This window comes from Dunckerocampus dactyliophorus, chromosome 1 (assembly GCF_027744805.1).
Source record: "Dunckerocampus dactyliophorus isolate RoL2022-P2 chromosome 1, RoL_Ddac_1.1, whole genome shotgun sequence".
NCBI classification, from domain to species: domain Eukaryota; kingdom Metazoa; phylum Chordata; class Actinopteri; order Syngnathiformes; family Syngnathidae; genus Dunckerocampus; species Dunckerocampus dactyliophorus.
In genome coordinates this window covers 37,133,533-37,148,407 of record NC_072819.1, presented here as the reverse complement: position 1 = coordinate 37,148,407, position 14,875 = coordinate 37,133,533, and the positions used below count along the sequence as shown (strand labels likewise).

General features: G+C 42.6%; 1 protein-coding gene across 1 annotated transcript; it reads right to left on the bottom strand.

Annotated features, from left to right (window-relative positions):
• Positions 1–5,251: 5,251 nt before the first annotated feature.
• LOC129181761 (keratin, type II cytoskeletal 8-like) lies at positions 5,252–8,666 on the bottom strand. The gene is made up of 9 exons (XM_054777355.1): positions 7,099–8,666; positions 6,803–7,011; positions 6,639–6,699; positions 6,431–6,526; positions 6,178–6,342; positions 5,947–6,072; positions 5,640–5,860; positions 5,500–5,555; positions 5,252–5,419 (listed from the first exon to the last, which is right to left on the bottom strand). The coding sequence occupies exons 1-9, from the start codon at positions 7,351–7,353 to the stop codon at positions 5,349–5,351; spliced, it is 1,260 nt and encodes a 419-aa protein (XP_054633330.1). The 5' UTR covers positions 7,354–8,666; the 3' UTR covers positions 5,252–5,348.
• Positions 8,667–14,875: the final 6,209 nt, after the last annotated feature.

Genomic DNA, 14,875 nt, shown 5'->3' with positions numbered 1-14,875 from the left:
AAAAAGTCAGTAAGCTGTTGGTATACAACATTTTCTTAGACTTTTCCCAAGAATGGCAGGTTTGATATGGGTCGATAGTTGTTCAGTATTGTGGCATCAAGACTGCTCTTCTTCACAAGAGGCTTCATGACAGCAGTTTTTAGGGCCTTTGGAAATGTTCTAGTCTGAAGTGAGATGTCAACTCAATTAGTGAGTTGTGGCAGCAAACTGCTCAGCACAGACTTTAAAAATCTAGTGGGTCATCAAGGCAGCACGTTGATGGACCCAGACCGCAGATGATCTCTTCGACTGTTTTGTCAATGACAGGTGTGAAATGTGTCAGCTCGAGGTGTCTAACTAGCTGTCATTTGTGTTGTGGGAATGATTGCATTTTTTATACGTTGAACTTTGTCATGAAAGAGTATTACAAATTTATTGCACTTAGATGTAGAAATGAGTTGTAAGGGCAGTAAAACTTGAGGGTTTGTTAATCAGTTAACTGTAGCAAACAGTACACGAGAGTTGTTGCTACAGTTGGTAATGGTTTCAGAATAATAACTCTCCCTTGTTCTACGCAAGGTTTGATTTAAAGCATGTAGCTTTTCTTAGTCAACCTGATAATTAACCTGGAGCTTTGACTTGCGGCATTTCCGTTTGCTCTACGGCACTCCCTTTTTTTGTGCTATGACAGATCATCAACATTAGAACATGGGGAGTTTTCAAACTTAATCCTTGTCATAAACTATGTCCCTGTGCTGTCATTAATGAGTTTTCCCTGAACAACTGCAGAACCAATTTCTGGTTTGGGTGTAACCGAAAGATCAGAGAAAACCCAAAAGTGATCAGATAAAGCAACATCCACAAAATCCACATTTGAAATAGCAACACCCTTAGTAATGATCAAATCAAGAGTGTGACCTCTGCTTTGGGTAGGTTCAGTCACATGGTGAGTTTGACCAAACATTTGAAGGACAGTGAGTTCTTTAGCATGCCTCTCATTAGCTACATCCACATGCACATTCAAGTCCCCTTTACTGACCAAACAGTCAAAATCTGTGCACACAGTAAGTAATTAAGTAATTAAGTAATTCAGTAAAATCGTCAATAAATCAATTCTGTGGTGGTTTGTAAATGGTAATATAAAGTGTGAAAAGTTTGTTTTAACACTATTTTGAATGACACATACCCAGAAAAAGAAAAGAGCCCAAATGACAATTTTTGGGTGAGTATATTGTCCCATAATAAGGCGCAAACACCCCCACCCATCTGGTTTTGTCGTGTTTCAGACACAAAGCTGAAATGAGGTGGACTAGACTCAATCAAGACAGCATTAGCTGTGTTTTTGTCAAGTCATGTCTCAGTTAAAAGCATAAAATCAATATTGTGAAAGGAAATAAAATTATTAATTAAAATTGATTTATTACTTAAAGATCTAACCTTGAGTACAGCATGTTTAAGATTAGCTAGAGTTGAACTGGGCGCTGTTTTCCTGCAAGGAATGTGGATTAGATTGCTTTGATCAGACAGTCTAACTGTCTCTTAACTAATCAAAGGGTTTGACAGTAGTTATTGTTTTAGGCGAGAACATTCCCTCCCTGGGCCTCTGGGTGATATCAGGTGTAGCAACGCAGAGGCCCTTAGTGTCCTAGACAACAGCATTGACGCTGCTGGGAATAAACAGCTACGGGTGCCGATGGTGGAGGCAGAGCTGGGGGAGCTTTGGATGACGGAATTGGCTAAGGAGGGAGAAGGGCCTGTTTCTTTTTTGGCGATAGAATCCTTGATCTTGCCATAGCAGGAGTGAGGGGAACCATTTTAATCCCCTATTTCACCAAGCTTTCAAGACAGTCAGGAAATCTACATCCACTGCACCCACATGAACAATCAGATGGTTCACCCCTGGGTGTTTTGCCAGTTTCTCACGCATCAGTTTTGTGATGTCACTGGAAGTAGCTATTCTGCTTATGTTGATGTTAGATATGGCTCGGTCTCCAAGCACCAGAGCATCTTTGACCTTGACACTTGGCACAGTTTTTCTGTCTGTCTGCCGCTTTGTGCTGGCTTCATTGTGATAGTTTCCTCTTGGTTTGTTACAAACAGTCACATTTGGCTCTGACAGTGGTAAAAATCTGTTTGTTAGCTTTATTTTGGTTGCACCAGTCTATTATAAGTGTCTTTACAGAGTCTTGGAAAAGACACAGTATTGTTTAGGCTATATGTAACAGTCTAATCACCCTGTCCTTTGGAGGTAAATGTGGACATCTTATCACTGGATTCCACTGGGAGCGTTTCATGAAGTCCTTTTTGGTTTCTAAGCCAAAAATACTTGCTTGTAGCTCACAAATTTCTTGCTGATATATCTGACAGCTTGCACAAGGACACATTGTTCTGATTACTCTTCCGGGCATGTTGAGATAGTTGTAGTCACTAGCTCGTCAGGTATGTTGGAAAAATGAAAAACTGATTCAAAAAGTCTTGGTTCTCTTAAAAGAAAAGAAATGAAACCATCTCCAAAACTTGGGGGAAAAAGTAGAACAATTTCAAAGTGAAAAAAAGCAGGAAGTGACAGAAGCAGGCAGGAGCAAGCAAAGACGTGTCTGCACTCGACAGAAGCAGGAAATTAGAAATCAGGAAGGCGGCAAACACTTTTTCACACCACTACATACAAAAATACATGGTCATTAATGGGACACTGACTTGATGTATACTGCAAGAGTCCACAAATTTGTTACATGCAATGCACCTCTATCAGGATGCATACCTTTACACCAGGCAAAACATTGGATGTCACCATTTGTAATTTTTTCATAAAATTAAATTGACTCATAGTTGGTTAATGCCGAACCTTGCTTATCATCCAAAATCACTTTAAATGACTCACAAGTCAAATTACCCCTGTTAAACTGCCTCAACCAGCATAGGTCACACTTAAACTTGAATTCAGAGCTTCCCTTTTGTATACACATACTCAAAAAATGAAAGGGATATCAGTCTTAAACAAGACAGACCTTATGTATGCAATCTGTAAGAAAGGTCATAGAAAAATGGGGGACAACGTTAGATTTAGGATCCTCCAATTACCAACCCGAGCAGGTGGGAATAAAATTGAACAGAATTTATTAAGTACATGTAAAGTGGACACCACTGTACGATATCTCTCCTACAAACTGAGCCCAAGTTTTAGGACGTAATTTCTTCTTCTAGTGGATAAGTATTCCTGCATCGTTCGGCTAGCTTCATACACGTTGGGCCACTTTTATCAACTCTCTGCCAACTCCATCCTGTTATCATCAGTTTGGAGTAATAAAATATATATGATATTAGTGACAACCAAAAATCTAAGGTTACTGATCATTTTAGAATAATACTAGCAAACGGGAGGGCAAGTGTAACCCGTCATTCATTTTCTATGCCACTGGTCCTCACTAGCGGGGGTATGCTGGAGCCTAACCCAGGTGGCTTTGAGCGAGAGGCAGGGTACGAACCTCCAACGAACCTTTGAGCCACCACCATACCATATTACCATATGGCAAATCCTGTGTCAGTACCAATGAATCTCCTGTGGAAAATCTTCCTGAATTTTCTCTTGACTAACTGACGTGAACATCGATCGGAGAAACTTTCCAAAGAGCAATCTCTTTGAAGGGCCATCCATCCATCCATCCATTTTCTATGCCGCTTATCCTCATTAGGATCGCGGGGGTATGGTGGAGCCCATCCCAGCTGACTTCAGGCAAGAGGCGGGGTACACCCTGGACTTGTCGCCAGCCAATCGCAGGGCATATATAGACAAACAACCATTCACACTCACATTCATACCTATGGACAATTTGGAAACGCCACGCACAGGGAGAACATGCAGACCTCTCTGAAGGACATTTATTTTATTTGATTAGGTTATTGGGCCCATACTGGGCCCATAGGTTGTATGCGGTACCTCTGTTAACGTCTGCCCCAGCTAGTGCATTTTTCAGTTAACGTCCAAAACATTTTGCCTTGGTTTGCATTCGCCCGCTTGCTTAGCATGCAAAATGGTGTGCAGTTTGTTTATGCTTCCAACTTGGATCATGCGGCCAGGATGAAATCACGCAATGAATTGCGGGCCGCAGGCGACATTTTTAGGGCAACAGCATTTGTTTCTATCAGAGTTGCTGCTGCCAGACCGAGATACACAACTTAACAAACACATGGACCGCAATAGACCATACCGAGACAAGGGTGCAAAAGATAAAAATGTAACGGCTTAAATAGAAGACCATTGTCATTTCAGAGGTATGTAAACAACACACGGCTGTGCTGTGTCCCACCTCCGTGTGGTGCTGCTTGTTGGTTTTTGACTAACATATGTTGGTGGACAAATGTGTTTTCAACAAAATATATTTTAAGCCTGGAATCCATTCTACATTTAGCATTCTTGGTTACTTATCTGTGAAGTGCGGCATTTTCACAATTCATAAAATCTACTGTAGCTCTCCCTCCTCATACATGGGTGGACTCAGGGTGGAAGTTAACTTTAATGTTATTGTTTTATGTATTTTACATTACCGGTACTCAAATTTCACAGCAGGACTATGTTTTTTGGTGAACAAATTGCTCTTACATGGTCCTTTTTTGTCCAAGAGTGTCCCCTACAGTTGAAATTATGTTAAATGTTAATGTCTCCATTTCATATGTCATGTTTGTGGCATTTTTATTTGAATGTAAAACTGTGCATGATAAAAACCCTTGATTTTTTTGGGCATGAGTGGAGAAACAGTAAAAAAAAAAAAAGGGAGTTGCCCTCCAAGTATAATCTCCTCGCCTCCCCTCCCTCTTTGTGAAATGATGTTAAATGTTGAGCTGTCCATTCTTTTGTCATTTGTAATTATTTTTGCATTTCTGCATATAAAAATATAATTATTGCGTATGAAATGTGTTTTGTGTTAACATTTTTGGCTGTCTGGAACTTAATTGGATTGACATTTTTTACGGGAAAACTTGCCTTGGTTAGAGTTTGTTTTGGTTTTATTCAGACCTTCTGGATGGGATTAATGATGTTAACCAAGGCCACTGTATTTATATTGTGCATGTTCCAAACATTTTCACTAACTACTTATATCTGTGGCTATTGGTTATTGGTATTACTCTCAACTCCTATGAACCTAGGTAGAGATGTGTACATGGTTTACACAAACAATTTAAGCAAACATAGAAGGTTGTTCAGCGAAGCATATTTATTGAAAATTTAGTAGTAGTTGGCAATGTTGAATGTTGCATGTGGCACAAGGAAAATAATAAAGAAATGACACTTAGCATTTCTGTGTAGCTGTAAAAGAAATTAAAATAAGAACAAACAGCGCATTTCAGCTGTTTGAGGAATTGCTTTACATTCATTTTGTATTTTGGGTCTCCATTGTCTTGATGAGAACAGGATTCGACCTTCGCGGCTCTTGTAGGATGACTGTTAGAAGCAGCACAGAAAGCAAATTAGGCACATGACAGCAATTTGATAATCTTACAATGTGACTTTTGACAACTCACTTTGCTTCGGCATAGTGGGCACTGCTTGGATGTTGAGGATAGTATCTTGTCCAAGTCTGTTTGTCAAGAAAATGCTACATTGGTGCAAACTGTAGTGAATCTGTAATTTATTTGCCATGGAAAAAAATAATCCAACTGACCTCTCCTCTTCTCCTTCCAGCAATTTCTTGTAGGTTGAGATTTCAATGTCTAAGCCCAACTTGACATTCATGAGTTCTTGGTACTCTCGGACCTGGTCCGCCATATCCTGCTTGGCCTTCTGCAAAGCCAGCTCCAGGTCCCTGATGCGATCCTTGGCGTCATCGGTGGCTGCCTCTCCACGCTGTTCGACTTCAACTATCTGGGCATCAATGTTCATGCGCTGCAAAAAAGTGTGAGGGATGGACTGCGTGAGAATTTTAGAAAAGCAAAGCTGTCTTTAAAGCACTTTAGAATCATTTTACTCACCTGTCCCTTCACAGACTGAATCTCATTCTGTAGATTTTTGATGATTCGTTTGAGCTCGAGTATTTCCCCCTTGGTGCTACGCAGTTCATTGTCGTACTGGTCGGCCTCAGCTGTAATCTGCTCATACTGGTATAGATATAGCAAACAAGACAACAAGGTGTGATATACGAATACAACAGCTTAAAGCTTAAAAGCTTAAAAGCTTAAAACAGCACCAGCTGTAGCTTCTACCTTGTTCTTGTACCAGATTTCAGCATCTTCGCGGTTACGTGAAGCTATTTCCTCGTACTGAGCCTTGACATCCGCCACAATCTCCTCCATGTCCAGCTCACGGGAGTTGTCCATCTGTACCACCACAGATGTGTCCCTCAGGCTCTCCTGCAGCTCATGTATCTCCTTCAGACAGAAACAAACCAAATGTGACATACTGTGGTAGGACACACGTGCATTTTAGATGAAAATTTGGTGTGAATCTGAGTGACACCTCATCATTCCAAGCCTTGAGGAAGGTAAGTTCATCATTGAGACTGGCCACCCTGTCGAGTAGATCCACTTTCAACAAATAGCCAGCATCTACATTCTGTAGGAAATTGTACACAACCATGAAATGATTGATGGATGGATTTATGTATGTACATGTTAGGACACAAATTGCTTTTCTTGACTGTAAGTCTATCATTGCTACACTGTACCTTTTTGAGAGTAACAAAATCATTCTCTGTATCACTCTTCTTGAGGAGTTCTTCTTCATACCTGTAATAGCAAACAAACAATGCCCGCATGTTATTATCATTCACTGAATCAACTGTGGTAGTTCCTCAGGCATTTGTATTAGTGGCCATTTCTGGAGTCCTACTTTGTCTTGAAGTCAGCCACATTTTTGTGCATAGCGGCAGTCTCCACTTCAAGTCTGAGCTTGTCGTTGGTGAGAACCTCCAGCTGTCTTTGCAGGTTGGCAATGTAAGACTTCAACAGGGGCTCAACATTGGAAGTACGAGGAGGCTGCCCTTCCAGAAGCTTCCACTTGGTCTCCAGCATTTTGTTCTCCTGCTCCAAGTGCCTTACCTACAATACACAGATAAATAAAATGAGTTGAGCATATCACAGGAGGCTATTAAAACTCATGTGCAAAGATTTAAGTGACTACTGTACCTTATCAATGAATGAGGCAAAGCGGTTATTGAGAGTCTTCATTTGATCTTTCTCTTTGGTGCGGACAGCCTGGATGATGGGGTCAATGCCAATCTTCACTGGGGTGAGCAGTCTCTTGTTGACGGTCACAGGTGAGATCTGGTTAGCCAAAATAGTGGCCTTAGGGATGGTATAGGATCCCAAGGACATGCTGCTGAATCCTGGAGAGGACATACGCATCCCCCCATGGCTGGATCGCTTGCTCCTCGCACTCATGGTAGCAATGTGTTGACAGTTCTCTGCTCAAGAGGTCAGCTGCTGGTTGAACCGCTGTTGTGCGTCTGGCATCTTTTAGGGTCCTTTATTTTATAGGCAAGACTGGGTGTGGCGTGATGGTGAAGTTATGCAGCTCCCCAATGTGGGTAAACCAGTCTGACAAATACCGCTAGTTCTGTCACCTACTTATTCTTCTTTAAAGTTCCACTGTTTTGGTTGTTGTGTAGGAATCTGAGCTGCTGGAATGTACAGTCATCCATAAACTCATTAAGAGTCAAAGTCATTTTACAGGATAAATGGCTACGTGCCAGAATGAATGCCGATGTTGTAGTGTTTTAATTGGTTTCAGAAGCAATTTTAGGATGAGCAGGTTCTCACACAGGACAGGCCAATAAGTTGAAGGTTTAATTACAATGACAAAGTTATTAGATAACAAGTTTAACTGCAAGTCATACTCATCAGGTGCTTTCAGAGATCATAATATTTTCACAGTTGAGAAAAAATTTAACCATAAGAAGTCCTTAAAATTCACTAACCACAAAATGTCACCTCCCCAAAAACTACTAAAATATATATTTATATTTTTTCACTTTAAAAAAGTCAATATTTTAAAATTACTTCAGCCTGAAATATAGGAATCCAATATTCATTATATTTTGGGGTTTTAACCATTTCAAAAGGCGGCCCCAACCAGATGATCAGCCCAGCCAGGAATCACCATACAGAGCCCAGGCCCTCAAAGGAGTACAGCAGGCCATTGGAGCTGTGAAAGGGATGCCTGGATTCCCAAGGACTTCAAGAACTCCAAGAACATCAGACAGTTTAGAACCGTCCAACAGCCTTGGAAAGTACTGTAATTTCTGGTGTATAAGCCGCTACTTTTTTCTTACACTTTGAGAAACTTAACACTCAAAAGGTGTCCATAAGAAAAATACAAACAAGTACCTATAATAATACCAAATAAATAAATAAATAAATACATATTTTTTTAAAGGACAACTGGGCTTTTTTTTTTTTTAATTTTGCTCATCATTCACAATCCTTACATGAAACATCAACACATATTTCCTTCCCTTTTCTGTGTGTTCTAACGAGAGAAAACAAGTTACTATGAGCCAGCTAACAATGCTTGTCATGGGTACCTATTTTAACACTAAAGCCCTAACAAAAACCCCTCAAAAACACGCCGACAGTTTTCAATTTACATACCTAACCTGTATATTATCCAATCTACAGCGATTTTGCTATTGTAGCAGCAAACATGAATAACTATATTTATCTGGCGGAGTAACACAACGCCTCGCTAGCCGCTAGTCTCAGCATCACTCACAACGCCACTGCAACGGGGCAAATGGAAGAGTGAATACTACTGGCTCTCAATTTCACTACGAAGACTCAAAAAGATGCTCATTTGCTGTCAGCGTTTTTTTCCCTGAGGACTGGAGCACAAGTCTTGTGCTGGAAGACACAGCCATCCCAATGAGAGCGGACATCGTAAGTGTCGTCGCTGTTTCCATGCTGCTGTTGTTGACAGAAGTCGGGTTAGCTACAATGGGCTATGTCACATCAATGCGCCTAGGAAAGAATGTTTTAAATCATCACAATACGGCAAGATACTAAGTATTACATGTTATCGCCAACGTACATGTTCATGCATGATCACAGCATGTATATAAAATGATAAAACATTGTTAGACATGTATTTTAGAGCTGTACTCTGATGTGCTGTGTTTCATTCAGGAGACTGTCAAATTTTGGGACCACAATTAAACCTTTGCCATCAGGCCTGTACTCCGCAGCAACCTCCCGGTCGATGTCTGACTCTTGAATACTTTGATATTAGAATAACTGTACATCAACTGTACATCAGTGGTCACCAACCTTGTTGAGACCAAGATCCATAGTCTCAGTCATGAACCTGTGCAAGATTCGAAACCAGATCTTCCCCATCTCCTGTGTGGTCAATATGCTAACCACTAGGCCACCGTGCAGCCTCATAATGAACTCAATCACTTAAATATATTATACATATAAATTATATATTCAATTTAATCTATTGATTTATTTTGTTCAAAGTAAAGTAAAAAGTGATACATATTTAAAGCTTTGTGTTATTATTGGTTGTCAACATTTCAGCTTTTTCTCATTGTGTGTTTTGCTCTATTTTTGCCACTTTTGCTGCTTTTAAAATGTTATTTTGTTTCTGCAGTGATCCAATGACAAATGAGCTACGGTCCGCGGATGGCCCGCGAGCTGCATTTTGGCCAACCATACTTTTGTGGATCATCGTCTGGGTCGGCTCTATAAGCAAACTTCAACTCGGCTTGTTGTCTCAGTGTCGTGGGCGAGCGAGTGGGTTGACCAGAGAGAGACTGGTCCATGAGTTACAATAGTCAGCCCTAATGAGCTGCAGCTTGAAGATTTTTTAGCCTTAATTTTGAAGTAGCAAAGGCAGCTTGTGAGCCATATTAACATGCAATAACTACTGATGTGTGCACAAGCACATAACTGCGCGCTGTCACTCACTCTTTCCACCTCGCTTAAATTGCGCGGCGAGGCGATCCGGTATATGTGCGCTGATACCTCTGGTCGGGTTTTGGGGACTGAGCTCCTGGCTGGAGCTTGCGGGTTGCGTGCTGAAGGGCAGTGAGGCGTACGGGCGTGTTCAGCGATCAAAATGCGTGCCTATGGGTCACTCTCCGGGAGGGGAGGGCACTGATGGAATAATACTTTTTTTTCCTAATATTCTTGCGATCGACCGGCCAAGTCTCAAAGATCGACCAGTAGCTCGCGATCGATGGGTTGGTGACCCCTGTTGTACATAACATTCATTCATTGATCTTCTACCGCTTATTCCCATTAGGGATCGCAGGTGACTGAAGCCTATTCTAGTAACTTTGGGCTTTAGGCAGGGTTAGGGACGGGTACTAGTAACGGTACTTTTATAGGCACCGACCAAATTCTGTCAGTACTACCGGGCACCGAGACACGTAAAATCAAAAGGTACCATGTTTCTGTACCGACGCCTGTCTCCGTGGAGTGTCATGGCGCTGCTGCTAGCAACATTCAATTCACAAGCGAAGAAGAGGAAGCCAGAGAGAGGGGGCAATGATGACACCAAAAAGGAGTCAAATTAAACTTACAGAAGTTGAAATAAGCCATGTTTTTAAAGTACATGGATACTCTAAAACCTACCTGTTTAATAAATGTCAGAATGTTCTGGAAGCAAACACTTTTAAAGCGTGACATGACGCCTGGACGCATCCCAGTGTGTTTTTAACACTTGTATTTAACACTAAAACGTCATTCGTGTATTCACAAATAAATGGTATGGTATGGAATGGGTTAATTTAGGGATGTCCCGATCCACATTTTTTGGCTTCCCATCTGATTTTTTCATAGTCTTGCAGATCCGATCCGATCCAGTACCAACCCTTTTTTTTTTAATAAGCTTTTGTTACAAACATGAATTTGTGGTATTGTATATGGTTCTGAAAATAGCTCTTCCAGGCATTAAAAATAATGCAACCAAAGTATGGCTGAATTTACTTTTTTGTTATACAGCATGACCAACAATATTGTTTGGCTTTTGTAACTTTTGTGAAGGCCACTAATCAGAGCAACCTGGGCTCTCACAACACCTGAGGAGTGCCACAGACTGATTGACACCATGCCACGCCGTATTGCTGCAGTAATTCAGGCAAAAGGAGCCCGACCAAGTACTGAGTGCTGCACATGTTCATACTTATGGTTTTTATACTTTTCAGTTGGCCAACATTTCTAAAATCCTTTTTTTTTGTTGGTCGTAAGTAGGGATGTCCAATATTGGCCACGATAGATGGAACACACCCTCCGGCCTCCCTTCTTAAAAAGCGGGACCACCACCCCGTCTCCCAGTCCAGGGGCACAATCCCCGATGTCCATACGGTTTTGCAGAGTTGTGTCAACCAAGACACACCCACAGCATCCAGGGCCGTAAGGAACTCCGGGTGGATCTCATCCACCCCCGGGGCCCTGCTATCAAAGAGCTTTTTGACCACCTCGACAACCTCAGCCCCACAGATAGGATGCGAAGTCTTTGAGGTTGAGGAGGCTTTCAAAGTATTCCTTTCACCGGTCCGCAACATCTCGAGTCAAGGTGAGCAGCACACCACCCCCACCATACACGGTGCTGACTGTGCACTGCTTCCCCCTCCTGAGATGGCGGATAGGACTCCTTCTTCAGCTTGACGGCATTCCTCACCACTGGTGTCCACTAACGGGTTCTGGGATTACCACCACTACAGGCGCTGACCACTTTATGGCCACAGCTCCGATCATCTGCCTCGACAATGGAGGCACGAAACATGGCCCACTTGGACTCAAAGTCCGCCACCTCCCTGGGTACTCACCCGGAAGCAGGAGTTGAAACTCCTTCTGAGAGGGGATTCTGCCAGATGTTTCCAGCAGACGCTCACAATGCGTTTGGGCCTACCAGGTCTGATCGGCATCCTCCCCCACCATCTGAGCCAACTCACCACAGGTTGTGATCGGTTGACAGCTGCGCTCCTATCTTCACTCGAGTGTCCAAAACATGTGGCCGACCACAAAGTCAATCATCGAACTGCGGCCCAGGGTGTCCTGGTGGCAAATCCCCATGTGTGTTCGTCCCACATGGTGTTCGTTATGGACAATCTGACGAGCACAGAAGTCCGATAAAAGAACACCACCCGGGTTCAAATAAGAGGGGCCGTTCCTCTTAATCACGCCAAGTCTCACTGGCAACATGAGCGTTGAAGTCGCCCAGCAAAACAAGAGAATCCCCCAAGGGAGCACTCTCCAGTACCCCCTCTGGAGGGGGTAAAAAAGGTGGGTATTCTGAACTGCTGTTTGGCGCATAAACAACAGTCAGGACCCGTCCCCCCACCTGAAGGGGGAGGGAAACTATCCTCTCGTTCACCGAGTTAAACTCAATTGCCACCCCTAGCCGTCGCCTCTCACTGCTGGCAACGCCAGCCCAAAATCCAGCCCCTCTCAAGAGGACTGGTGCCAGAGCCCTTGCCGTGCGTTGAGGTGAGTCTGACTACATCTAGCTGGAACTTCTCCACACTGCGCGCCAACTCAGGCTCCTCTCCCACCAGAGAGGTGACATTCCACGTGCCAAGAGCTAGCTTTTGCAGCTGAGGATCGGACCGCCAAGGTTCCCTCCTTCGGCCGCCACCCAGCTCGCTCTGCACCCGACCCCTTTGGCCTCTCCCATGAGTGGTGAGCTCATGGGAGTGGGGACCCATGTTACCTCTTCAGGCTATACCTGGCCGAGCACCATGGGTGCAGGCCCGGCCACCAGACGCTCACCATCATGCCCCACCTCCAGGTCTGGCTCCAGAGGGGGGCCCCGGTGACCCGCGTCCGGGCGAGGGAAAACTAAGTCCATTGTTCTTTATCATCATTGGGATCTTTGGAGCCACTTTGTCTGGTCCTAGGACCTGTTTGTAATGGGCGACCTACCGGGGCATGAAGCCTTTGACAGCTTAGGTCCTTGGATCATTGGGACACGCAAACTCTTCCACCACGATAAGGTGGTGGCTCAGGAAGGATATGACACTAGTGATGGTGGCAAATAAATAAACTCATCAGTATGGTGGTTTTTTTCATGTTTTTTATTACCATAACATATGTCTGCCTGACTTTGAGTGCCTATGTTCATGCCAACTCTCCTTCTCCTTTATATTCTGAGCAAGATACCCTCTCAGCTTCCTTAGTAAGCATGGCTGGTGTATGCTAATTTTCAAATGGGGTTTTAGACACTTATATCAGTGTGGTTTAATACAACGCAGATGCAGATAATAATGCAGCCATTTTAGGGTTATTGGTACCTATTATTTTTTCATGTAACTTCTGAGATGATGCACATTTTATGTAAAATAATCATATTCCATTTAATTTCTATATTTGTTTACATTTCTGTACCCCAGAGCGTAATGATCCTCGGTGACTTCAGTGCAGATGGAAAATGTATCACTCAAAAGGGAATGAAGGCACTTGGTATTCACAGTGACAAGAAATTCCACTGGCTTTTTGGTGATGATGTGGACACAACTTCCAACACAGGGAATGCACATACCTATGACAGGTATGTTTTCATCAAAATGCCCGTTTAATGAATTCCTGAAGATGAATGTTTCATTACTTGTTTGAGAAAGCAAAGAAATGTTAATCCTGGTTTGTTTTTGTTACTTTTTAACAGGATCGTTGTGTACGGAGATGACATGATTGCAGCCATTGTGCCACACTCAGCTAAACCATTCACTTTTCACAGAGAGTTTTCAATAACAGAAGAACTGGTGAGTTCCTGAGCTACAAAAACATAAAACATTTACAGCAATGTTTTCATTCTGTGCACAAATGCCCACAGGCAGAGCAAGTAAGTAACCACTACCCTGTAGAGGTGGAACTGGGCAGCTGGATGACAAATCACATCCAAATACGTGACATGGAATACACACTGCATGCCACAGTAAATACAGCTTCCTCAGGTAAAGAACAAAATGTTAATTATTTCATATTTTTGCTGATAGGCAGGGGAATTCCTACAAAGTGAGATCTCTTGCACATGACATGACGTGTTTTTGACATGCGATGCATACACACATTTGTGTGCAGAGTTGTCCTGCCAGGTAGGGACAACAAAGAATGCTTGGTATTTGGGAGTGTTTCTCATGAATTACTTTTACGGTTAGCTCTTTGTTTTGAAGCACACACTGTATATGCAGCATGGATATTTCTAGTTTGAGTTTGTTGAAATACCATCAAAGGTAACAAATTATATTACTAAATTGCTTGCATTTACACAATATGTGTGTGCCAAGACTCTTTTGCTTGTGCTACTATATTTGTAGAAACAAATAATGTCCATGTTTGTGTGACTTTTGCTGCCCAGAGAATTTACAGGCTGACTTGTTGACACTGCGGAAGGAAAACCTCCAGTTGAGAGAAAAAGTTCAACCTCAGATCTCCTTATTAAAGCATCGGCTTGCCTCACTCAGGAGAAAATGACCAGAATCAGTGAAGCAACCTGGACATTGCCTACAACCGCCATGCAAAAACAACAATTACCTGGATATCCCAAGATGGGAAAAGAAAACAAGGCCTACCAAGGAAAAACTGGAGAAGAACATTTAAGAACGACCTAAAGATAGCGCAAGAACAACTCGGAATTGATGTGAACTGGGACACCATTGAACGTTGTGCAGGAAACCGAGAAGATTTGAGGCTCTTGACTGCACGATGTGCAGAAATGTGCTGGAGGAACCAAGTCTAAAAAGACTTTTATACACTTGTTTTTCTTTACTTTTATTGCATGAAATACGATGACTATAGTACCCACAGTACGTCTCCGAGGTTATATAAAATCAGCAAGCCTTAAGTACCCTGGGGTCTTGCTCATGAGTGAGCGAAGCATAGAACGCAAAGGCAGATTGGTGTGGCGTCTGTAGTGATGTGGAGTCTGCATTGGTCAGTGGTGGTGAAGAGGGAGATGAGC